Source organism: Equus quagga, chromosome 14 (assembly GCF_021613505.1).
Source record: "Equus quagga isolate Etosha38 chromosome 14, UCLA_HA_Equagga_1.0, whole genome shotgun sequence".
In the NCBI taxonomy this organism is placed as follows: Eukaryota; Metazoa; Chordata; class Mammalia; order Perissodactyla; family Equidae; genus Equus; species Equus quagga.
Window position 1 is genome coordinate 53,679,459 of NC_060280.1, and position 27,752 is coordinate 53,707,210.

Here is a 27,752-nt window from a genome sequence, read left to right on the forward strand (position 1 = left end):
TTTAGGAGTTCAGAGGATGGTGATGCAGTTTCTTAGCCCGATTTATTGCTTCAGAGAGTAGAAATAACATATGTATAAAATGAAGAGATGGAGACATATACTTAATATTTTAAATTTGGCTTTCCTTGACACTATTTCTAGAAATGTTAGACCTTGGAGCTATCTCATGAATTTTCTTCTACTAAGTTTGAGATGACTGTGAGTATTGAGATAATACACTGAAAATATAAACCCCATAAAGTGTGACCTGATTTTATCCATTTAATCTCCCAAATATATTACAAATAATTTATTGATAGCTCCTAAATGAAAATAAAAAATGGAAAAAATGTTCCAATTTAATAGAATGAGATTATATGTATGACAAAGCAGATAAGTATTAATAACAGCAGTAATTATTTTATTATATCACAACTGTATTTTGATAGGTACCTTGTACACATCAGGGAACACAATAAATGTTTCTAGAATATGTTGAAAAAGACAATGGAAAACATCTTTTTCTATTTACATCTAAGGAAATGATATATTTTAAGAGTATAGGGCTTAGGACATGGTCATATTTGTACTCCATTTCTCTTATGCCTTTACATAACTGCTAAGTTTCATATCTATCCTAATAACATAGTATTCCTGGCATGAATCTGCACTCCTAATGGACTAGTTTCACATAGTCAGGACCATTAATGCCAACACAAAGGTACTGTATTCATTATGTTTTAACTTCAGTTCTAGGGATTTGTGTATAATCTATAATTAGTGAAAGAACTGAAATCTTGGATTAAGGGATCCATTTTTCTAGACAAGTTCTAGGGTAATACTACTCAAAGTGACTGTTTACTGTGTCATGAGGAGCTTGAGTCAGGTTGAAAATCAACATACTGCTTCCTTCATCAAAAATTTCTTGCTACAAAAAACAATTTTAGCAAACTAAACATGTACTTAGGGTCACAGTTGATCTACATTTGGTGCAAGTTCCTTATCTTATTGTGGACTAACGACAAAGGGCTCATGGGAGTGGAAGTGGGTCCAAGGATCACATTTGAACTGTGCTGATCTAGGGAAAACTAGAAATGGATTGATTCTCTTCAGTGTGATCTACTGAATCACTAGTCTTAACAGTTGGACAAGTATTCTAGAGCTTCCTTGCACAGCATTTTTTGAGACAGAAAAGGGTACTGGGGCCAATTCTTAAGTGCATACTATAGTAGATTTCATTATTGTTCCAGTTCTTCATCCTTCCATAGTTTCCTCATTCTTTGCCACATGACTTTCTAGTAGTCCTTCTAGAGTTGAACAATTCATCTTCCTGCCCCATTGATGCTAGACTTGGGAATATGACTTCATTGAGACAACAGAATGCAGGCAGAAGTGCTGGCATGCCAGTTTTGAGCCTAGGCCTTAGGAGTCATTCTGTGTTTCTATTCAACCCTCTTGTGCTTCTGCTATTGCTATGAGGAGCACATGTACTGGGTACCCTGTTAGGCTAAGGATGAGAGACACAAAGAGCAGATATAGATCCAAGCTGAATGTAGGAAGCAACACCATAGGAGAATAAATAATTTTTGTTTTAAGACACTGAGTTTTGGGATAGTTGTTACACAGTTTATTTTGTAAATAGGTAACTAATACATGTATGAGGGGAAGCTTCCAAGAGTCTGGGTGGAGAAGGGCTGCTGAGATGGATAGTGCTGGAGCAGGTATACTCACACCTGGTGACAGGCATGGCGGAAGAGGTATTAATAACTAGGCGTATGAGGAGCACATTCAGGCAAGTGCTAAAAACTCCTGATCTCACAAGTGCTGAGAATCTCCATCAGGGCCCTGATTCAAGGAAAGGACCATTCTTCCTTATTTTCTTCCCCAGTTAGTGTAGCAAAGAACAAAAACAGAGTGCAACGCACAAAGACCAGATGTTAATGAAAGCAGAATGTTTCAAACTGGGATTAACAGATTTTAACCATTTACGAAAGAGGAAAAATTTTAGGCTAATAATAAAATGCAATAGGCTGATATATACCAAATTGTACTCTTCAGTTTGCTTTCTTAAAATAGTTGTCTAAAGTAAAAGCAGAGCTCTTATTCCACAGTTTGGACTCAACTGATTTCCCACTGTTCTTTCCATTTTCCTTTCAAGTTCAAACTTAATGGAGCCCATCAGGATGGTGTTCAAGATTGATATTTGGACTCAACAGCTGAGAGAAACAACTGCATTAATTTATGTAGCTTCTGTGAGTAGCCTGGATGAACAGGACTGTTTATAGAATAATGCTTTCATAATTATTATTTAGAGTGTGCTATTACAATAACATATACTTTCTGTAGCACTAACAAAGAATGGCTTTTATCCCACCAATTTCCTAGGTCAGTTTCCAAAATACCTGGTTCCAACCACACTACGAGGAAGGAAAAATCTGACCTAAAAATTGACAAAAATAAAAGTGAAACAATATTTTATCTTGGTTTCTGTTTTTACAATCTTAAGCCAAAATTTAGTGTATATATCCGAACCTCAACCAATATTTAGTTAACTTTAGGTATGTACACACACACTAAATTTCCAGGCCATTTTTGCTGTTGTTGTTAAACTTTCCTGGATACTATTTGGGTAATAACTATATAAAAATGTAAAAACTGTTTTTATTTCTTCAAAGCTTTATTGGTTTGTATTTCCATTAGTCAAAAATGAAAACTATGGAACAACTATTGCCTTAAGGAACAAAACATATACACAAACCTTTGATTTAGCAACCACAGCCAAACTCTGCAGCAGCTCACTTAATAAAGTGGCTACAGCCATTTTGGGGGGCTCCCCAGGGTGAAACGTTCCACTTTGTATAGCCTTGTATATAATTAAAAATTTGCCACAACAATAACCTTGAATATCTTCTGGAATAAGGTATAATTAAAGAACCAGAATCTCTAGTAAATAACAGCTGCAGGATAAGCAAGAAAAATGTCTTCTGAGCAGTGTTTTACTTACATCTTTCTGAACTACAAACTTCTTTGCTCCAATGCATTTCAAATAGAATGTCAAGCATCCTGTCTTTTCAGAGAGCTCTTCATATCAAACGATTCAGTTGTACTTTGCAATTAAGGCAAAATTTCTTCCATCTCACTCAAGTCACCAAAGAAAGACTTATATAATCATTCCAGAAATGTTCCTACCTACTGGGCAACATTTAACAAGTGCTGATTTTGAGTACAAGGGAAAAAAGATGGCACTGACTGTTCTTTTATCAGTAGTTCTGGCTTTTTCATAAAAAAGCACACTATTGATCCATTCTTAGTAAATTTCACAATTTCTCCTAATGTCTAGTGTTAATACAGGTAAACCTCAGTTTACTGCGCTTTGCTTTATTGCACTTCACAGAAACTGTGTTTTTCACAAATTGAAGGTTGGTGGCAACCTGGCATCAAGCAAGTCTATCGGCACTGATTTTCCAACAGCATTTGTTCACCCTGTGTGCCTGAGTCACATTTTGGCAATTCACACAATATTTCAAACTTTTTCATTATTGTTTTATTTTTTATGTTGATCTGTGATCAGTGATCTTTGATGTTACTATTGTAATTGTTTTGGGGCACTACAAACTGCACTCATATAAGACAGCAAACCTAATCGATAAATGTTACGTGCTCTGACTGCTCCACCCAAAGGCCATTCCACCATCTCTCTTCCTCTCCTCAGGCCTCTCTATTCCCAGAGACACAACAGTGTTGAAATTAGGCCAATTAATAACCCTATGATGGCTTCTAAGTGTTCAATTGAAGGAAGAGTCACATATCTCTCACTTCAAATCAAATGCAAGAAATGATTAAGCTTGGTGAAGAAGGCATGTCAAAGGCTGGGATAGACTGAAAGCTAGGCCTCTTGCACCAAACAGTTAGCCAACTTGTGAATGCAAAGGAAAAGTTCTTGAAGGAAATTAAAAGTGCTACTCTAGCGAACACACGAATAAGAAGGCAAAACGGCCTTATTGCTGATATGGAGAAAGTTTTAGTGGTCTGGATAGAAGATCAAACAAGGCACAACATCCCTTAAGCCAAAGCCTAGTTCAGAGCAAGGCTCTAACTCTCTTCAATTCTATGAAGGTGGAGAGAGTAAGGGAGCTGCAGAAGAAAAGTTTGAAGCTAGCAGAGGTGAGGTTGGTTCATGAGGTTTAAGGAAAGAAGCCGTCTCCATAACATCAAAGTTCAAGGTGAAGCAGCAAGTGCTGATATAGAAGCTGTAGCAAGTTATCCAGAAGACCTAGCTAAGATAATTAATGAAGGTGGCCAAACTAAACAAGAGATTTTCAATGTAGACAAAGCAGCCTTATATTGGGAGAAAATGTCATCTAGGACTTTCACAGCTGGAGAGGAGAAGTCTACGGTGGGCTTCAATGCTTCAAAGGACTGGCTGACTCTCTTGTTAGGAGCTATTGTAGTTGGTGACTAAGTTGAAGCCAATGCTCATTTACCATTGTGAAAATCCTAGGGCCCTTAAGAATTACACTAAATCTAACTGCCTGCGCCTATGGAATAACAAAGCCTGGATGACAGCACATCTGTTTACAAAACGGTTTATCAAATATTTTCAGCCCACTGAAGAGACCTCTAGCCAAGAAAAAAAGATTCCTTTCAAAATATTACTGCTCACTGACAATCTACCCAGTCACTTAAGAGCTATAATGGAAATGTACAATGAGATTAACATTGGTTTCATACCTGCTAACCCAACATCCATTCTGCATCCCATGGATCAAGGAGCAATTTCCACTTTCAAGTCTCATTATTTAAGAAATAAATTTCATAAGGTTATAGCTGCCATATAGTCATTCCTCTGATGGATCTGGGAAAAGTACACTGAAAACCTCTGGAAAGAATTCATCATTCTAGATGCCATTAAGAACATCTGTGATTCATGGGAAGAGGTCAAAATATCAACATTAACAGGACTCTGGAATAAGTTGATTCCATCCCTCACAGATGACTTTGAGGGGTTCAGGACTTCAGTGGAGGAAGTAACTGCAGATGTGGTGGAAATAGCAAGAGAATTAGTATTAGAAGTGGAACCTGAAGATGTGGTTGAGTTGCTGCAATCTCATGATAAAACTTTAATGAATGAAGAGCTGCTTCTCATGGATGAGCAAAGAAAGTGGTTTCTTGAGATAGAATCTACTCCTGATGAAGATGCAGTGAAGATTGTTGAAATGACAACAAAGTGTTTAGAATATTACATAAACTTAGGTGAGAAAGCAGTGGCAGGGTTTGAGAGGACTGACTGCAATTTTGAAAGAAGTTCTACTGTGGCTAAAATGCTATCAAACAGCCTCACGTGCTACAGAGAAATTATTTGTGAAAGGAAGAGCCAAGCAATTGATGCAGCAAACTTCACTGTTGTTTTATTTTAAGAAATTGTCACGGCCACCCCAACCCTCAGCAGCCACCACCCTGAGCAGTCAGCAGTCATCAATATGGAGGCAAGATAAGGTTGCTGGACCAGCAAAAAGATTATGACTCGCTGACAGCTCAGATGATGGTTAGCATTTTTTAGCAACACGTATTTTTTAATTAAGGTATGCATACCGTTTTTTTAGATATAATGTTATTGCACACTTTACAGACTACAGTATAGTGTAAACAATTTTTGTATACACTGGGAAACAAAAAAATTCATGTTACTTGCTTTATTACAATATTCACTTTACTGTGGGGGTCTGGAACCTAAAGCACAATATCTCCAAGGTACGCCTTTATCACATAAAGACAATCTACTGTTAAGAAATGCCATATATGTTTTCCACGAAACATATTATGTAGTCATAGAATAAAGATTAGATAAATATGATCTGGAGATTTGCTACACACATGTTCCACATTTCTCTTCCAACAGTGAACTAGTATTATAGCTACCATGGACTCTCAAATGGAATTTTATAGGTTGGCAAAATCCCTATTACAACTTACACATTTATTGGAAAAATTCTCTTGGAAACTATTTCCCTATTATGTCTAAAAGTCAAACTCAGAGTGAAATTACCACAGCCTGTGTCTCTCACATCAGCTATATTTTAATATACAAGCATTGCTAACCTAAGAAAAAATGGTGTACAAACTTGGGAGACCTTGACTATGTTAATATGATCCCAAACACTTCTTCAACATTTTTGCTTTAAACAACCTCTTATGAACTTAAACATATGTGTCACATGTGTAACATTAACTAAGGTTCTGAGGGAGGAAAAGATCACAAGAGTGAGGAGGTGCTTTCCTTTGGGACCCTCGTGAACAAAAAGGTCTCACAAAATACATAATATGGCATTTAGTAAGGAGTTTTCATCTTGAGCTGTAAATCTGGATGATAAAAAAAGGTAAATCAAAGGATTAATATCTCCAAATATATGCTAAAGAATACATTTGAACATGATGATATAATATGAATAAAAACAAAACACTTTTATTCATAACTTATCATGCTGCTATTCTTTCCATATTTCACACGTAAAACAAATTAGTCAGAGAACGTGAATTTTCTTCAAAGAGCTCCAATAAGTCGACTGAATTGCATACAAATAACTGATATTTTAAGTCAGTGTCTCTCTAATGTTTGCTAACATTGTCAAAACAATGAGAGATACACATAAGGCCTCTGTCAAAAATGTGCATACAAATTACCCATTTGCACATGTAAGTGTCAAATCTGCATAATCTCTACTGAAGAACTAATCTCAAGAAGTGGTGGGCAGAATATGGAAGACATCCTTAACCAAGTATCATAACATGACTGATGATTTAAAAGAAGCCCCCAAATTAATGCCAGGTAGATTTCTCAGGAATCAACAGGATATCAACATTGACATTCTTTTTTAAAATATAAAGAAATTTATGCACAGATCTAAAAGCGTCAAAGTAGGGAACTGAACTCAGTATATCCAAAGTCCATGCCTTTAAGACTTACGTCAAACTGTCTGCCTGATACATTTTATTACACACTGTAATTACTGAATATATATAAAACTGTGAGATTTACTGACAGGACAGATCCGAAAGAATCTCAATCAGCTGAGAGCAACCGTTGAGAACACTGTTATAGAACATGTAGAATTAACTAAAGCTACACACCCACACTGAACCCTGATCCAGGCAACAAGATTTTGACCAGGTGATGTGAGGTATAAATACATTGTGTTGGTCTTTTTGTAAAATATACATGAATTGTTTGAGACTCTAGAAGAAATGATTTGGAAAAAACACACACAACAGATAAATATGTAACTCCTGCCCCACCCCCAAATTTATTTATGGTTCGTTTCTCCTCAGATGCTAACCCTGAGACAAGTATGTGGGAGGTCATCCCAGGGAGTGCAAGGGAGAAAGTGGATAAACTGAGAAAAGGCAGGAGAAAAACCTAACAAACACTTATCACTGTGGGCAACTGCAGTTCAACCTCTCTGAGGAACCATATGGAACATACTTCAGAATTGCCCCACAGAAAGAGGGAGAAGCTGGGGTATTTATCTCGAATCCCATCTTTCACTGTTTGAGAGTTGTTCCTGGGGGCAATAGAGCCCAGCACTTCCAGGCTGCGGAGATCTAAGCTCCCCAGGAGGAGAGAAACTAAGACACAGGGCACTGGAAATGGGAAGCTGTCAGCATTTACAAGAACACACCGTGGGTTCAGGGAGATGAGCTGGGGCAGCAACATATCTGCTTCAAAAGTACAAGCATCATAAAATCTCAGCTTTGTTTATTCAGCAGTACTGTCTTTCTAAAGAACTGATCAACTTTTACAGCCACTGAGTCTTTCTGAACCCGCTTTCATTTCCTGCTTTTCTCTTGGATTCACCCTCATCCTCTGACTATCAGGTCCCATGTGGACTCTTTACAGAGGCCCTCGGCTGCCCTTTGCATTTTTGCCTAATATACCAGTACAGCAGGTGGGGAGGCTAGGGTAGGTAAAGTTGTGTTCCCGCTGCTCCTGCCATTACTGCTTTGGCTCCTGACTCCGTGGCCGTGGCTGTCACACTATCCTCTTGACCACCATCCAGCTGAATTAGGAGAGACTGTATTACACTGAATTAGCAGAGGCTGGGCCCAGCCCATGAATGTGCCAGTATAGGTGTGTTTCTCTGCGATCTCTCTCAATGCTCTGCTTTGTCTGCACTCTTGCCCTCCTATTTTGATCCTAACCTATGCCATCCTGAAAAAAAGCCTGCCCCTTGCTCATACACCCAAAGCATCAGAAACTTACCTGTTTTCTAAGAGACTCAAAAGTACCCTTCCTGCACCTCAGGATCCATTGGTGAGGGCAGGAAAAAAACAAGAGAAATTCTATTTGTATTTATTTTAACTGATCCATTTAAAATATGTATCCTTTTCATATTGTATAACGTTATACACACACACAATACTACATACAGTTTATAAATACATACATAAAAGCGGGTTCAGAGAGTGTGATCAAAGTTTTTTGTTATTTTTTGATTTACTACGCCACACTTGCTCACTCTTAATTATGTGGGATTGCCTTTTCACTATGTTCTGTCTGCTCAAAAATTCTGTAAGCACTTTATGAACAAGGACCTTGCTCTCTACTTTCTTTTACTTACAAGAACACTTTGTAGGCTGATATGGTTAAAAACGACACTGAATAAATTGTTGAAATAAGGCACTATTAAGCGATTTATGGATTCAACTTTTGAAGAATATTTCCAGGTTTTTAAACAGATTTGGTGATCAAATCTTGCTACTATCCCGGACAGCTCAGAGTGCAAGGGTGAAGGGAGTAGGAACAGCTTTAAAAGCACAACAGCAGCCAATCCAAGTGGATAGGAGGTTAAGATTAATCTACATGTTCCCTTCAGGATTTATAAATGCCACCTCATTTTTTACTTTTCCAGGTTGTTAATTACTGTTTCTACTCATATGAGGAAAAAATAACTTACTTCAGATAGAGTGATTTTTCTATTTACAAGACAAATTCAAAATAACCGTTATGTCCACACCAAAATCCAATAGAAAAGAGATTATTGTCATCACCCCCATTTTACATAAGAGGATAATAAGGCTCAGAAAAATTAATGCTTTGTCCAAGGGCATTCAGATAATAAGTGACAAATTCAGGGAACCTGAACCCTACTTTTATGACTTCAAAGCTACAACAGGCTTTCCATCTTACTGATCTGTATATCTTATCCAGTTCTGGTGTGTGTGTATGACAGTTTTTTCAGAGCTACAGATATAAAGGACTGTTGTTTTATGCAAGGACAGAATAACATATCTTAATTAAATTTTTGTTACTAGTTTTTGAAGATGCCTGTATTTTGTTGACTTTCTTTTTTGGTTACAGAGGCAGATTGAGTCGCTATTTTCAAAGAACAGAATTCACAGCCTTCTTTGTAAGAAGCGATTCACTAAGAGACTATTTTATTAAAAGTACAGCATGAATTTTTTTCTCTGAGGTATCTTGTATCTAGGATGAACCTAGTTATTTGAGATGAAAAATTCAGTACCATAAAGGAATGATCTTACCTAGGACTATAAAAGAGAAAGTGTAGACCTGAGGCTAACTGCTGAATAAATTTGCTACATATCCACCCCAACAAACACAAATTACATCTCCTACTTGAAGCTGTCATTGTTTTGTTTTGTTTTGTTTTTCAGGTTGGCTTGCTGCAAATATAGGAGCTGATGATTCTATTTGCTTTAAACTTTTCTATAAAGAAATAGTCTGAGAGCCCAATTTTAATATCGGAAACCATGGCTACAGTGGGTCTCCATTATTTGATGTGAATCTAATGCCAGTATATTTCATGTTGCATAAACAGTAATTTATGAGTTATCCTTAGAACATTAGGTCCAGTGTCTCTTAGCCACAGGCACGAAGGGCCCACCACAACTGTACATTCGAGACGAAAAACACTGCAGTAAGAACATGAAATAAAACCAAGTCTTTGTTCAAAATTAATAGTGTTTTAAGCTGTTTTGAAGACAAAAAGGAAATACAGAAAAACAAAAGACTCAAGAACAGTTTTGTAAGGTTGCCTGAGACATTGCTGTTCCATTTCATGCATGATTTGTAAAGAAAAAGAATCAATGATTCCATCTTCTTTCTCTTCAACATCTGATGAGTTCTTGTCCTCTGGAGGCCTCCAAAGAGAGACTACTTATGTTCTGTGAATAAGCAGCACTGAAATATTTTACCAATACACGAGTAAACAAGAGCATATCAGCAGTTAAGCACATTTTATGAGCTGAGTGAAACAGAATATTCATAAGTAGAATGGAAATGATAATGGAACAGAGGATAGGCATAGGAGTGTCACATCTCTCAGAAAAGAGAGATTGCCCATGGAGACGTTAACACTCCCAAACCATTCTAATAACAAGAAGGAAAATGCTCTGGACCTGATGTCATTTAGATGGTCTAAGGAAGAATTCTTGTATCTAAGCTACTAAATTTGATTTTTATGAGAAAAATAGAAGGTGAGTTGATTTCTCTTTTATTTGCTATCTTTTACAAATGAAGCTTTTGTTTATCAGGCTTTGTTTCTCATTTTCATGGTTGGAATACAATTAAATTCTATAGACAGATGGGCTTTAGCCATGCTAATTACCATGGCAATCAATTCACTCAGCTGTTGTTTAGAATAGAGAAAGCTACATAAACAACAATCTGGAAATTTTGTCTTTTATAGACAGTTGTAGAAACATTACCTATCATGCATATAATTCATGAAATATCCAATTGACCATGTTGTTGTGGTACAATGGGCTTTTTTATTTACTCCAGATCTTTTCACTATTATCTCTGCCCTGTCAGGAAACTAACATACTTCCCTGCTGCAAAGACAACTGGATCCAAAGTGTTACCATAAATAAAGTGACGTGCCATGTAACTAGCTTTTGGGGTGGCATGGCCAGTGGCTGGAGGCATCAGATCCTTCCTGTTTGGGTGAACTGTATGCTACTCCTCTGTACCCTATAATTAGAAGTCTCATGTGTCAGAGGTGAATGTACGTGGATAATATGGAAATTGGTTACTTTCAGAAAGTTTTGCATTGTGTCATAGACACGTGTGTAGTTCCATCAACACCTTCTTTAAAATTAAAGTATGATCTCCACTAATTATACACATTCATATTAAAAGGACCCACAAAGACTTTTGGAAGTTCCAGATGTAGCTTCTTCTCATTTCCTAATAAAATATCTGCACAAGCTAGAGTGTACATAAGCTAAGACTGGATGGGCAAGGTAATGCCAAAGTTTTGGAGGAATCTTCACTAGCAGATGAAGGGGAACTGATAAAAAGACCTATGCAGATTTCAATTTGGGCACTGCATAAGCTTTTCCATCATGAAATAAAGACTGTTTCTTAACTCAACTAGTCAGACACTGCAGCAGAAAGAAACATGGGCAATTCATTCTGTTTGTGTCTGTGTGGGTGCCTGCATGAATCTGGGGTTGAGGAGACTGCTTTTTAGGAAGGCCAGACTACTCTTCCTCCCCTGCACCAATCCTACCATCCTACTGCACCCATTTGGTTACGGCATTTAAAAGGAACAGGAAAACGTATGTTTGCGCGAGAAGAAAGGAGTCGAGTGAGTGGTATGGTACGTCTCCAAACACAGGTGGGTAAAATTTGACTATGGCGGTGACCAAATCATTCTTCCAGGCCCCACTCAGTGGCACTTTCTCCAGTGAGCATTCTGTACAGTCCCATCCACTCCGTGCACTCCCCTCCTGCAACAAGTTACCTTTATCCCTTCTAAGCAAGCACAGCATTTTATTTACACATCTATCATGACTCTTATTCTTTGTATTACATAAAATAATTCCAAGTGCATGAGTCTTATCTCCCCTAGTAGATATCTCGTTCTTTGAAGGAGGAAAGTGGCTCCTATTCATCCTTCTATCCTCGAAGGCCCTCATCCACTGACTTGCTCATAGGAAGTCATCATTAAATATTTACTAAGAGAAATTATTAGCATGTTTCTGAACTCATCTCCAAACAGTAAAAAGCTTAAGTAATTATGGAAATGCTAAACAAGTCTATAACTTTCCAAATACATATACTTCTGGGCAATTAATGAAACCAAGCCAAGACACTTCCAAAGAATGATGTTGCCTTCCACTGACTTTTCACCAGGAATGACTATATAGGAAGGATAAAGAGGAAAAGCACAGAAATCACAAGTAAGTTAGAACTAAACAAAACAAATACAAATAGTGATTTCAAACCTTAGCAGCATCCTCCTGGCAGCTCTCAGAAAGGACTCACAAAGATCTAGGATTTTAGTGCTACTCTTTCATGTGGACTCTTGTCCAGTGTGCGGGTCTGTGGTTATTTTGCCGTTCATTCAAACATTTTGGCTTATACATCATGATCAAGACCCTGTGTTAGGAACTTTGGAGGTTTCAAGGTTGAATACAATAAGGTATCTGACATAAAAAAAAACTAATGGAGGAAATATCTCATGCAACTAATTTTAATGAAATACAGATATAATTTCTAAAATAAAAGTATAAGAAAGTTCATAAAGGTGCTGACTTGCAAACTTCTCTGCATTGTCCTCTAGTTGATATTTTGGTCTAACGTACACCATTGTTCTTGGAAGTTAAGGAACTATGCTCAGAAATACACGACTTTTCTATCAACTACCCTAGAAGAGATAGACACCTAGGTGATTGAATATTAACACCACATGGAGGGAACCAGCTAATTTTCTCATTTTCAGGATAATATGCTATTACCTAAATGTAATGATGAATTCATATAGAATTAGCATTAGTATTTTGACAAAGAAAACGTATATTGAAGTTATTAAAGTGTACTTGAACTTATGAATAGGTCACATTGGTATTTCTAAATTATAGTGGAAGTGTTTTTGAAATGAGTTGATTACGTCATTATAAAAGAGTAAACAACAAAAAATGGTTTGAATGATTTTCCTCAATCATAGCTGAATTCAAAACATAAGGTCCTATTATCATTCTATTACTATTTTGTGTTACATGGTTATTCTCCACATAGCAGGAACAGGAAAACGAAAACATTCCTTTTCTAAGAGACACTGAAAATTAAGAAACAAGTAGCTATCTCTGTGGGTCAACCCACAAAGCCATAAATTATTTTTATCCTGTTTTTAATCTGTCATACTAAATTCATTTAATCAATAAATGTTTCTCTCACAAATTATAAGTAATCTCCAAAGCTTCAACAACAAGGCTTGCATCCCCAGATCAGAGTGATTTTCACATAATTAAGACATTGGAAGGGCCCATAAGGCACAAAATTGTAGCAGCAAACATTCTTACAAGTAAGCAAATACACACGCATGTATATTTAGACTTGGAACATTAGCCTTACATATTTTGAAAAAGCCAAAAGTTATCAAGATATTATAAACATGAATGTATCCACGCACATACGTATAGACTCGCAAAGTATATACTTGGAAAATGCCAAAAGTTATCAAGAGATTATATTATTTCCAACATGCAATATATAACTAAAAATGCATCTCTTTTTATGATAAAATGTTAAAATGATAATCTATAAATTCAAGCAATAAATAATATGCACCATAACAATACTCCCTGCTGGAAAATGACATAATCTTTTCACTGCACTTTCAAAGTAATTGAAAACATGTTCTGAGTGTGCACTTGCTCACTCTCTCTCCACATGTGAGTGCAAGTGTATGTATGTGTGCATGTGTGTGTATGTGTGGGTCTTCTGTCCATATTCTGTCTCCTTAAGAAAGGAAAAACCACTAGCTGAGTTCCCAGCAGGGTGATACACACTAAATTCTCAGGTCTCATAAGTCTCTTCAATTACATATCTATTTACATATTTGTTTAAGAGGTCTTATCATGGCATTTAAGCTTCAAAGACAAGCAATACTAAACGTTTTCTTATGGGAAAACTCCAAACACACTACAAAAGCTTGAACTTTCATTAGACCACTTTTAACATCTATTAAATAATTAACTATCTGAAGAAAGGTTTATTCATTTGTGACAGTTCTGACATAACATTGTATTATTGTATAGCAAATAGAATAGTGAGAAAATTAGTTGTTTAATCTATGAATACAGCTTTCAAAATTCTGCATCTTTCCTAATTTGCATTGAAAAATCTCAAGTGATGATTTAACTGTCTTAATAAGTCTCAATTACACTTTATTTTAAAAGTAACACCAAGCACATTAAGAAGGAATCTGAAAACAGCAAACTAATATATTCTACTTAACGTGGATTATTGTATACGCTACATAATGACATTTATGCAGCTACTCTTTTTTCACAAAAACACCACTTATTTTGCTCTGTAAAGAAAGAGTGCTTGAAACATCAACTGACTATACTAAGTGGAACCATCAATTTTATGGATTTTTTTTGCCCCAGTAAGTTTTCATAAAGAGGCAAATTATAAAAAGCATTATTGTAGATTTATTCTAAAAATAACTTTGGGGTTATTTACTTGGCCGGTATGAAATCACTGTCATCTTTTCTATTTTCTGGGTACTTAGGCTATACAATAGAATTGATTTTCTGAGTGATAGCCCTGAGACCTTGCAGGAGTCTCACTTATCAAAGAAAGATTCAATTATGTTCCTATTTTGTACTTACCAAGGAAGAAAAGTAAGGGAATATACTTCACAAAAAACTCCTCAAGAAAACTTGCAATAGCCTTCAGTTACCTATATTAGCACACCTGGAAAATTCAGATCCCCCATTTCTCAGCGGTCTGTGCAACAGGGATTTATGGTATGAGAGCATTTTATATTTAGGAGTATTTATATACACTCCCAATGATCCTCAAGTTTATCACATAATCAGAAGAGGTTTCTGATTAAAATTTTGAGGTAAGAGAATTATACACATCGTACTTGAATCATCAATAGTGCTGAGTAAAATGAAAGAATCAAACAATATGTAAACAGAAGTACTAAACAGCCCCAGGAGGCTGTATTTATCTTTTCAGATTCCAAACTGTTTTGCAACAGAGGTTTAAGGCCTGGATGGGTGGCTGGACCAAAATCTGAAGAATCCCTGCCAATCCTGACGTCCTGTGATCTATAGAATGATGACAGTTAACTGGCCAAACCTTGAAGCTTTTTGATTTATATGTTCTCAGAAAAGGATAAAGTAGTTAAAAGCACATAAATGCAAAATGTCATCAAAAGTAAAGAATTATAGCAAGATAATAAAACATAGCACATAAAGCTTAACTATGTTCAGTATCAAGGAAATGGTAATATACATATATACTAAAAAAAGATACTAGCTTCTTTTGATGTGAGCCCTGAATTCTTGCTTTGCCAAAAAAACAAAAAAGGTTATTCTACAAAAATAATTTTATCCACTGTTAAAAAAAAAAAAAAAAAACCCAGTATTATCTCTCTAACTTAGTAAGATTTTAAGAACAAACTGTCCAAAGCTAGTTGTGGGGAAGGGGGTGGTAAGGAAGATAGAATAGAAACCTCCCTGGCTTCTCATCTGTTCTTTAGCAGAGTAATTCGCACGTGACATGTCTCACAGTATAGTTGTTCTCAAACTCAGAAAAACCAGTATTGATCTCTGAGGAACTTACCAGGATGCTAAGAACCACAGAAGAAATGTATTAACTTAATACTGCTGGGTCAAAGGGCCATCCATTTCCACAAATAGTGAAAAATAGCTCTAAATGATTCATAATTCTCTACAAGTTACAATGCTGGATTTTTTTCCCTAAAATTGTAATAAGTCCTTCATATCAGAAACAAAGGCTGAGAAGAGGATGGTCTGAACCTTTCTCAGCCTTTCTCCCCCCAGGCCCACCCTGACACGGCTGACTTCTTGTCACCTTTCTAAGCCCAACTCTTTTGGGAAGCCTTCCTTACTCAAAAGCCCTCTCCATCTTCTTCATTTATGCTCCAGACATTATTAATTTCTCCCGTGCTGTGTCGGCTTCTGCGGCATTTTTTTTACCCCCTCTCCCCGTCCCACCACCAATTTGTATGTGTGTCCTCTTGTAGACTGTGAGCTCCTTTAAGAATACAGCCTGTATTTAACTTTATTCATGTGTCTATCCCCAGAAGTACATGCTTCCCACACACTGGGCATTCAGTCAACATTTCCAATATAAATGAATATGGGTACGGAAACATTATGATAATTACAACGAGTGAGGTAAGGTCTTCCATCTGAGACAAGCATAAGAGAAACAGGAGGCAAAAAAAAATTCTTTAGGCTAATGCAACATCCTTCTCTACGTAGTGGTGCCGGTCTTCTGGCAAGACTTGAATTAAGGAGAGGGGATGAGGCAGAGGAGTTTGACTATTGTTTGGTCCATATTAAGATACGCCCGGGAAGACCAAGCCAGGCAAGTGTGAGCTCTTCACAGCGCATAACGCTTTGTGAAACAGAAAGAAAAATAACTGGCACTCAAGGATTTCTACCTAATCATCATTTACCCGAAGGACCTCTTTACCCTTACTCTGCAGGCCTCCACTCTGGTGTGCGTGTGTGAGGGGCTGTGCCCTCGGGTCAGAGAGTGAGGCTTATCAGGCCCCAGAGTGGCACTCATCGTGCATTTTACTACAGAATTGATATCAAATTGGTCTCCTCAAAGGTTCATCTTGCTCGTCCATTGAAGGTAATGGCCTATTTTTAACCAGTCTCCCATTTTAGAGACCCTCTGTGCTATCCACACACTCTCCTTCTTTTACATTCCCCACATCCAAAGGGTAAACACATCCTGTCCATTCTACTCAAGAAACATTTTTATTCTCCACTGCTTCAGCTTTAGTCTTCCTTAGATTTTCATACTCTAGCAACTGCTCCCTCTTTGAGCCATTGAGAAAGCCTCTTCCTGTCCCTGCTGCTACTGTGTGTCCTCCATGTGTCATGAGAAACCTCTTCCTTAAATCAGTTAAATGAAAAACAATAAATATTACAAATATCTGCTTTAAATCTTTTCCCTTTCCTTTCTCTTTTTCTTCCCTCTTTTTTTTTTGGAGAGGGGATTCTTGCTTATTGATAATATTTCTAATCCTTGGACTCATATTACTCTTTATAAATTGGCTCCAGTCAATTTTCTCCAGCTTCATATCCTGTCATTCAAATGCATGTACAAATTTCTCCTGTTACACTGCATGTTTCACTTTTCTCTGGAAATAACAGACCTTGTCATGAATTCTTGCTTTTGTACATGCAGTTTTTTTTCGTCTGGGGTGACTCTCACCATTTTTCACAGAAAATGCTCATCCTTCAACACCCACCATGTCTCCCTTTCAGAGAAACATCCTCCGTTCTGCTTTCCTTTATTATGCTGAATGTAGCCACGTAAAAGCACTTTTCTCCAGTATTGTGATTCACCCATTTGACATCAGTCCCTCCCTAGAATGTGAGCACCTCACGGGCAGGACTCAGGCTGCCCTATCTTTCAAATCAAGCACACAGCATGATACTTGCTATCTGAGAAACAAATACTCACTGTTTGGAGAATAAGTAAAAGTATGTAGGATACAATTCTCAAACAAACAAAATGGATGTTAACATGCTGTTTAGGAAGAGTTGAAATAATCTTTTTTTTTAAAGGATTTTTTTTTTTCCCTTTTTCTCCCCAAAGGCCCCCGGTACATAGTTGTGTATTCTTTGTTGTGGGTCCTTCTAGTTGTGGCATGTGGGATGCTGCCTCAGCGTGGTTTGATGAGCAGTGCCACGTCCGCACCCAGGATGCGAACCAACGAAACACTGGGCCGCCTGCAGCGGAGTGTGTGAACTTAACCACTCGGCCACGGGGCCAGCCCCCTGTAATAATGTTTTTCATATCACGGGTTAAATAGGTTTTGAAGGACTAGCCTTGGAACCTAGTGGACTTGAGTAACTTCATTTCTATGGGAATGGGCATTCTAAGTTCCAAACAGCACACATACAAATGAACTTTGGAACACAACACATTACCTCAAGGTTCCTTAGGGCCAAGCAGCAGGCACTGGGGCTGGCCAGCGGCCCCCAGACTGGTGAGTGGCTGGGTCTCTTGGAGAGGTGAATGAACCTAAGCGAGGCACCAAGTCTTGAGGAGCAGCTGAGCCATCAACAAAGACCAGCTCCAGTCAGCCAGAGAACCATCCATGCCCTCTGCCAACCTGGCCCTCTGAAGCCCATGCCATGCTGGTCACTGTGTACTGCGTGCGGAGGGACCTCTCCGAAGTAACCTTCTCCCTCCAGGTCAGCCCTGACTTCGAGCTCCACAACTTTCGGGTCCTCTGTGAGCTTGAGTCCGGTGTTCCTGCTGAAGAGACCCAGATCATCTACATGGAGCGTCTCCTCACTGATGACCACTGTTCCCTAGGCTCCTATGGCCTCAAAGACGGCGATGTCGTTGTTTTACTTCAGAAGGAGAATGTGGGACCTTGGCATCCCGGACGGACATCAAGCCTCCCTCGAATTGATTTCACTGGGATAGCCGAGCCTGGGACATCCAGCTCCCGGCAGCAGCACCATCAGCAGCAGCGTGCACCATCAGCCCAGAAGGCCCATGGCCTGGACTCTGGAGAGAAGATGAGGTCTGCTCAAGGTCTGGACAGCCCCGCCTTGATCCGAAGCATGCTGCTGTCCAATCCCCATGATCTGTCCCTGCTGAAGGAACGCAACCCCACCTTGGCGGAAGCCCTGCTCAGCGGAAACCTTGAGACGTTTTCTCAGGTCCTGATGGAGCAGCAAAGGGAAAGGGCCCTGAGAGAGCAAGAGAGGCTTCGCCTCTGTTCAGCTGATCCATTTGATTTGGAAGCTCAGGCCAAAATAGAAGAAGAAATCCGGCAGCAGAACATTGAGGAAAACATGAACATAGCGATGGAAGAGGCTCCAGAGAGTTTCGGACAAGTGGCCATGCTCTATATCAACTGCAAAGTGAACGGACATCCTTTGAAGGCTTTTGTTGACTCAGGAGCCCAAATGACCATTATGAGCCAAGCTTGTGCGGAGAGATGTAATATAATACGGCTGGTTGACCGACGGTGGGCTGGGATTGCTAAAGGAGTGGGCATGCAGAGAATTATTGGCCGAATTCATCTGGCTCAGATTCAAATCGAAGGTGATTTCTTACAATGCTCTTTCTCTATCCTCGAGGAGCAGCCCATGGACATGCTTCTAGGGCTAGATATGCTCAGGAGACATCAGTGTTCCATTGACTTGAAGAAAAACGTGCTGGTGATCGGCACCACTGGCACACAGACTCACTTTCTTCCTGAGGGAGAGTTACCTCCATGTGCTAAGCTGGTAAGTGGTGCTGGGCAAGAAGAGTCTTCAAACAAGGAAGCAGCAAATACTACTAAACATTCAGTCATGGATTCAGGAAGAAAAAAGCATTGAGGCAGGTTAAAAATAGGCCACCACCTTGAGGGAATCTCAGGTTCCGGGAAATTATAAGACATGAGCTCACTGGCAATGTAATCATTAAAAACATCAGTAACAACTAAACCTGGCCTTGGGTCTAAGTCCTCAGATCTGTCACTATGTCAGTCATGATCGCTTGATCTCAGCCCCTCTTCCATTCCCCTTATCCAAAGATCACTGAACCTCATCTTAGGAAAGCTCTTCAGGCTCTAACTGTTTTCCAGATAATCCATGAAAGGAAAATCAGCCTCTTCCTTTGGAGACATTGTCCTATCAGATTACAGAGTGGCTTGTCCAAACCAGTTGCTACTTTGCCGAATTCCCCAGAAAAAGCCACTGCTGCAGACCCTACAAGGCATCTACATAAAACAATTTCAAGTCAGCACTAACAATTATTTATATTCAGAGAAATATGTCTATTTTTGCAGATTTTGTTTCCTTTGGGAAAAATATGAAAAATGGTGGGTCAATTATACTCTTGAATTGATTAATGCAGTACTTATAAATGTCTGTTTTGCACAGCACAAGGGCCAATTTCCTTATATTTTACATCCTTCCTTCCCCTGCACGTCCCTGGAGTCATGCTCACTGCAATCTGCCCTTAAAGGCTATTTTTGCCATATTTGAGAAAATGGATTTTTCTCCTTGGATGTCCTAACATAATTTCCTCTTTCTCTTGCATTCAAAGAAATCCTGGTTGTAAAACAAAGGCAATCAAGTAGATCTTTTTTTTCTTTAAATTATGGGGCTTCTTGGAAGCCTCGTGGTTACATTGCAGTGGGAGTGGGAGGGAGCAGCAGGCAGTGGTCCAGGTCCCCCAGCACTCATTTCAACTAGATCAGCTCCTTTGTTGGGGGGAAAAAAATCTGCTTTATATATTAAGCTGCAACATAAATATTGTGTGAACAAAGAGTTTCACTGTTAAAATAATATTCAAACCTTCTCAATGAGAAGATCTCTAAGGCCTCATTCAGCTCTATAACCCACTCTGACAAAGCAACTCTCCATTACTACGGATAAGTGCAAAACAGAAGATCCCAGACTTAATTACAATCCATGTAAAACACCTGAGACTAAAGCTCCAGGGGCCGGCCCTGTGGCCGAGTGGTTGAGTTCGCAGGCTCTGCTTCGATGGCCTGGGGTTTCGCGGGTTCGGATCCTGGGCGTGGACATGGTGCCGCTCATTGGGACATGCTGAGGTGGCGTCCCACATGCCACAGCTGGAGGGACCCACAACTAAAATATACAACTGTGTACTCGGGGGATTTGGGGAGAAAGAACAGAAAGAAAAAGAAAAAGAAGACTGGCAACAGTTGTTAGCTCAGGTGGCAATCTTAAAAAAAAAAAAGTACTCCAGCTGCCCAAGGACATCAGGCTCCGAAAACATTTTAGGGCAATAATCCATCAAGACTGGCATTAGAAAGAATAGTGGATTCAAAGTCAACAAATATTTGTTCTGATTCTAGCTCTATATTACTTAGGCAAATCAATTCACCTATTACACAACTTAGATTTCTCATCTAAAAATTGTTTCGGAGGGCAGAGCTATTTTCAGGTACTAAGACTACATTATGATCTAGGATATTCTTCTCTACGATATCCTACAGAAAAAAAAAATCCTCCCCTATAATCACCATATCCCTTTCTTGGTCTGCTTCTTGGTGAGACTAAGCATCTTCTTTCTAAAGAGAATCAGCTCTTTCCCTCCAGCCATCATCAGTTCACCTCCTAGTTTCCTTCTTCCTTATAGGTGTTCCTATGCTCATATTCCTCAGCCTTTCTACATCTGCACCAGCACCAAGGCTTACACCCAGGAGAACTGCTATAAACGACCAATGGACAAACTTCTTTTCTACTTTTGTTTCTAATTAAGTACTGTGACTAGAGGAGAACTGACTGATAAATACATGGATTCCTTCACAGACAAAAATATGCAAACTCCTCAGCATCTTCCACTGGACTCAATTTTCAGGCCCCTTTATGCAAAAAACATCTGATTTGCATATGTCACATGAGACTGCTCAACATAAAAGTTTAGTATATGGCTTATCAGGATATCTAACCCATACAAGCCAATCTAAAAATCACTGAATCTTTAAATTAAAAGACAATTTGCACAATATCAGATCTGACCACCCCCACTCTCCCTTCCCAGAGGAACATCTGTTCTAAGTAGCTATAATGTTTTAGGACCAGTCTCAGCTATAACTCCCTGTTTCTTATTTTGAGCTGAATGCTATTATTCCATAACTTTCAATAAATTAGTCTTCACTCTTCCTTTTGCCAAGAACATGTTAAAAATTTCTCTGGCACGAGACAATCCTTTTAATATATGAAATTGATGTCATGTTAAATATTCTCTTTTGTAGGCTTTCACCAAATTCTTTAACTGTTCCTCATAGGGTAAGTTTGGAATCACCTAAAAATTTCTGTCACATTCCTTTGGACATATTCCAGCTTCTAAAAATATCACTTGAGTGAATGGATTTGTAAATTAAAAACACTTTCATTGAATTGAAAAACAATGATCTCAAAGAAAAGTCAATAAACAGAGTGAATTAATTAAGCAATGCCCTTACTGATTAATTTTTTACACTGTCTTTCAAATCAGAAAGTATTTTAAAAATTAGTTTCATGGATTTAAAGTCTTAACCTAATCCTGTGTACACTTGCATAGATCTTAATCGATTAAATTTTAAATGGATTAGGTTTAGTAAAAGGCAACATCTTTTGCATGTCTACTACATAAGTCAGGTGCTATGCAAGGTACCTGGCATTTATTACTGCCGTCAATTCTCAGAATAGACCCTCAAAGTAGTTATCATTAACTCCATTTTGCAGTTGGGAAATTTAAGGCTCAGAATTACTATGAAACATTCAAATATTCAAAGCTTAGTGTTTTTAAAACTTTTTCTTGACGACAATCTACATTTTAGATTATGATCCATTTTTATGTCACACCCACACACGAAACACATGCGCATACACAAGTCTATCTCTGAAACAAAAAGTTCTTGAAATAATATGACATGTTTTATCCTTTCCTAGTCTATTTCTCTGAAACATTATATCTTATTATTTAAGAAAGATAACAGACATGTCCCACTAATTGTATCCCACCAAGGTATCCTGATCCACAATCAGAAAAACACTGACTGACCTACCAGATGGCCGAATTCAAGTCTTTCTGATTTCAAGTTCTTTCCACCATGTAACCTTTACTTGACACATTTTAATCCTAGACACCAGTTCAAAATCGTCACAAAATTTCATTAACTTGAATTCTCCCTCCTGTTGGTGATTAAGCTGTGTACAGATGATGGGAAGTTTGGTCTCAAGTTTTCACAAAATGGGAGAGCCTTTAGTGTTCAGAGTTTCCTCCCTTGTTTAGGGGAATGCTTTCCCAATGCCAATAAATGGCCCAACTGCTTATGTGCAGGGGTCAAAAAAAAAAAAAAAAAAACCTATAGAAACTACCAAAACACTAGCAGTAAAAATGACAACAGAGTCCAGTTAGTGACATTGATGCGTGCAAATCACTGATACTTTTTAACTGATAGACTAATTCACTCTCTAGACATGACATGAGTTTGGAAGGGGGAATATGTGAATTAATGTAATTTTAGATTAATTTCCCACGTCATCTCAAGGGGTCCTTGTAGTAAAGTGCTGGTAGCGTAAGATTTTAGAATGGTGATTGATGTTGTAGGGTAAGACTTTGATGGATTTAAGTGATTACTTTCCCTGGAACATGCTTACGTTGGTAACCAGCATCTATTATTTGGACACAGAATCAATATATCAATTAACAGTAGGATGATAAACTCTTCACTCTCATCTGGAGCACAGTCCCATGTTGCATTCTAGGGACTTTAACATAGGAGGAAATTATCTTGTGATTTTTCTAATGATGTTCTTAAAATAAGCCTATTGGTTAGAAATATAGATTCACAAAAGTCTTTCTCAAAAAGAAAAAGAAAATGGTTTCTTTTCTTGTTTTTTTCCCTCTAGTTCCTCTAACTGGAAAAACAGTTTTAGTCTGGTAAAGTTGCCAGTTGCTCCATCTAAAGGCAATTTAACTAGTGTTTGCAGTGGCTAAATCCACCCAGTTTGCCTAGGCCCGTTCTGTCGTGAAGATTGATAGTCCTGAGTCCTGGCAACGGCCTCAGTCCCAGGCAAACCTGAACAGTTGGTCACCCTACAAGTGTTCGAAGAGGATTTTATTTTTGGTGAGGAAGATTTGCCCTGAGCTAACATCTGTTGCCCATCCTCCTTTTTTTTTTTTCGCTTGATGAAGATTAGCCCTGAGCGAACATGGCTGATGAATGGAGTAGGTCTGCAGCTAAGCAGAGCATGCGGAACTTTAACTACTCGGCCACTGGGCCAGCCCTGGTAGTGCATTTTTAATTTAAAGCATGTGGACATGCTGTGGGTACCTCCAAACAAACTGCAAATTTAATAGGCCTGAATGATCAATGATCCATGTTATCAGTATATGTCCAAATGTTGAAAGTATAATATCCCAATCTATTTTGTATAGGAGAAATAACCGTATTTAAACTCATTCATCAAATATTTCTGGACTGGAAAGTTAATCATTTAAAAATTGTAAGAAAATCACATTTTAAAAGAAGTACTATAAGTATTTAATGAAAGAAACCCTATATATTTTTTCAAGAAAGTCCACGATGTAAGTTAAGCTGATGAAACTTCTTTAATTTTCCCTGGAAGTGGTATATATTTATGCAACTGAAAAAATGAAATGAGAAGAAACTGATATCAGAAAACAGAGACATGGGCTTCAAGTAAATATTTAAATTATCTCTGAATTTGGATTATCCTGAAAAAGCACTGATAAAACAAAATTATATCATTTTTTTATACTTACAGTAAGGACAGTGATGGACTGAATTTAAGCCTTAAAGTAAATTCTAGGTTTTAAGTTTTAAAACAATATTTGAACAAAGGAGCAGAAACTTCAGAGAGAAGCACAAATAAATAATGATGTTACCTTCATGTTTATGTTAAGTTGTCAGGGAACTATTGGAAGGTCAAGATGCAATGAACAGAATGGAAGGTAGGATTGTACAATGGGGAGCAGTGAAAAGACAAGCAGCTTCTGATAAAGAGATGTGCTTATAGACTGCAGATGATGGCTAGAAGAAGAAGATTTGATGAGCATCTGGCTGAGGGGTGGAAAAAACATGGGAGGGCTTATGAGTCTTCAGTTGAAAGCCACAGATTTGGGGGATGGGAAAAAGGAGAGGAAGATATGACCAGATTGTGGTGTTGCCACGGAAGCAGAGGTCTAAGAAGGAAAAACAGGTCAGCCACTAACAACCAGTGTGCCAAATAATTTGAAGAAAAGCAAAATGACCAAGTTTATCTTTAACCTTCGCCCCTGGAAGAACAATAAAACCTGTGACAAGGGCAGCTTTCGTAGAACTGAGGGATGATGGCACAGAGAAGTTGATGACATCAATGGGACATCAGAAGCACATACACAAGGCAACTTTTGTTGTCAGTTGAGTCAGTTCTTCAATTCACTGTTTAATAACTTCATTTCTAGCATATCTGACCAAAAATTTAGAACTAAATGATATTAGGAAAAGTTCTATATAAATATACTGGAGTGAGTGCTATAAATCTCATTCTATCAGAAATAATTGTACGAAGTTAAAGCAACAGATGGGCAGTTAAAGTAAAACAGAAACAAAGATATTCTCTGTTCAGACACTGCCAACTGTCATCACTTGGTCTCCAAAGCAGTAATTGACAGAAAACAGTCTCACTGATATTCCATAAGCTTTGGAGGTTATGTCCCCATATGGCAAGGTCTCCACTGTCAAAACCTCATTATATAATGACTGTTAAGTGTCTGGTCCGAAAGTGCCTTTATTAATGCTAGAAACTAAAAGAATGCTTGCTCTTTTTCTCTAAGTGTTCAATAACTAAAAAATTGTTTAAGTCTTATGAAAAATGGTAAAACTCTTCCATGCTATCCAAGGATTTTCAATGATTCAGGTTAAATCATTTAAAAAAAAGTCATTTAGCAAAAATTCCAAAAGAACAGCGGGAATATATGTTCAAATGCTTTATTCTTTGAAAAACATTATAAACATATTTCGGGTTGTAGCTAAGTGCTATAAATGTGGAAGTTTCAAATTTCCATTTGCACTCTTAACTTTACAGCACAGCTTTATGAAGGTCTAAAGAACTTGGCAGCCAACTAAAGGGATGAGTTTAAGTCCTTCAGGAAGTTCAGAGAATAGGTTAGTGATTCAGCATCCTTTAGTTGAGATGCCACGGAGAATAGGTGAAGGTGATTGGCCAGATTAAAGGCATTATGTTAATTTATAATTGGCCAAAATAATTCTAGTATACACTATCTTTGATAGCGATTAAGAAACACTGACTTATTTCAGTCTACCAAGATACATATGAATAATCTAGTATACATTTTTGAGAAGACTACAGAGATTACTGGACTCTCTATATAACATCTCATCAATGAAAAGGCTGTGAGTACTGTAGGCAGAGACATAAAGAAGACCATGTTTAGCTTTAGAAGCCAAATGTTTCCTGAAGAATGGTGCAGTCATTGAGTCACATGCTGCCAGGAGATTAGGAAGTCGGCTGAGAATTCATGGCTAGATTTGGGAAGGTGGAGGTTGTTGCTAACTTTGACAAGAATGACTTTGTGGGTGTGGTGGGGAAAGAAAGCTTAGTCTGAGAAAGTTGAGGAGTCAACTGGAGTGAAGGAAGTGGGGAGAACAAGTACTAACAATACTTGCAGGAAAGAATTCTTCTAGGGAAGTGGAGAAACATCATAGTAGATGAAGGGGCCACAAGAGCATTTCCTTTACTAGAAAGGTAAGGATTTCAATATGTTTATATGTTGACAAGAATGTCCAGTGGGAAGGAGAAATGGAAGAAACAAGAGAGAACAAGGTAACTCAAGAAAGCACAGTCTTTGCATATGAGAGAAGAATTGGGCTTAGACAGCAGGAAGAGTTCATTGCTTGTAAGGGGAGGGCAGGCACAGTATATAGGTGTACACGCAAGCAGGATGGCAGATCTGATGGCATCAAGATGAGCTAGTTCTCCTCTATCTTCTATTTTCACAGTGAAATAAGAAGCAAGGGCACCAGCTAGGAGTGAGATGAGGGTTGAGAGTGCTGAAGGATTGAGGTGTCAGGGGAAGATATGAAATAGTCATTTTAGAGCACAAGAGAGCAAACTGAGTAGGAAAAGTAACTGAATTTCAGACCAATTCTCAGGATCTACTTAAGATTCTAATTTAAATATTTTAAATAAAAGTAGCTATGCTGATAGAAGAAACACTGGACAAAGAAAGTGGGCATTTTGGTCCTATCGCCAATTTTGCCACTTACTGGACACATGTCTTTAGGTAAGGCATCAAACTTCTCTGGGCCTCAGTTTGCTCATCAAGCAGCATATCTGCTACCACTTGGAGGCACCCAGAAATGCACAGCGTACTTTGGATTGTCCTGGAAACTACTGGCTTTTAGAACTCCAGGTCCCAGAGTCCTCAATGTCCTTTAGTGTAGGGAAGAATCCTGTAAGACATGACTGTCCCTCCCAAATCTCCAGCAGTACTCCCCGCCGTGAGAAACACAGGAGCAGAGGATCACACCATGCGTCCTTCCAACTCAAAGACTCTAACTGTAACTTTAGGTGTCCATGTCAGTGGAAGCTTACACTGATGGATAAACCACACACCCATTTAATTCACACTATCAATCCTCCCCCTCACTCCCCAAAGCAGTTTTTAGACTGAAAATAGGCTGCTAACGAGGCAAAATGAACAGAAGTTGAGTTTGCCCTTGTTATTTCCTCGCGGCTTAGAGGTACTAATGAGCAGTGAAACAGTCTATAGATTACAGCCAGGAAAAGGAAGAGCCAGCACAGGGTGATCCTGAAATGAAAAATCAGCCCTCTATTATCATGGAAACCGTTGTCACTAACTATCATAATAATTAAACAGAAGTGCTGCCAGCAAGAGAGCCCAATAGTAGCAAAGAAAGTTTGGTACACAGGTATCACCAGTGTGGTATTAGATAGCATCTCACTACCATAAATGGAGAAAAAATTAATTTTAATTAATTTGACCATGACGTCCCCAACATGAACTGAGAATGAGTTGACAAGGACAGGGAAATTATTAAAGGCAATATGTCAAATTCTACTCAAAAGATCAGTGGGGTGCTGCAGGCATTGCTATTACCGACCTTTCTAGCTGACACCTTCATTAATGATGTGTAAGAGGAAAACCAGCATGTGAATGGATTTTCAAAAATGATTCTACTGAGGGAGATATTCCAAATGCTAGCTTCCAACATCACAGTAATAACTTAAGT

The 27,752-nt window shown here is 38.3% G+C and overlaps 2 protein-coding genes across 3 annotated transcripts in view; one reads left to right on the forward strand and one right to left on the reverse strand.

Moving 5' to 3' along the window:
• PDGFD (platelet derived growth factor D) overlaps positions 1-27,752 on the reverse strand; it is a 214,922-nt gene that overhangs the window by 94,724 nt on the left and 92,446 nt on the right. The window lies entirely within an intron of this gene.
• DDI1 (DNA damage inducible 1 homolog 1) lies at positions 18,145-19,347 on the forward strand. The gene has a single exon (XM_046638130.1). It carries the CDS (start codon positions 18,145-18,147, stop codon positions 19,345-19,347), a length of 1,203 nt encoding a protein of 400 aa, XP_046494086.1.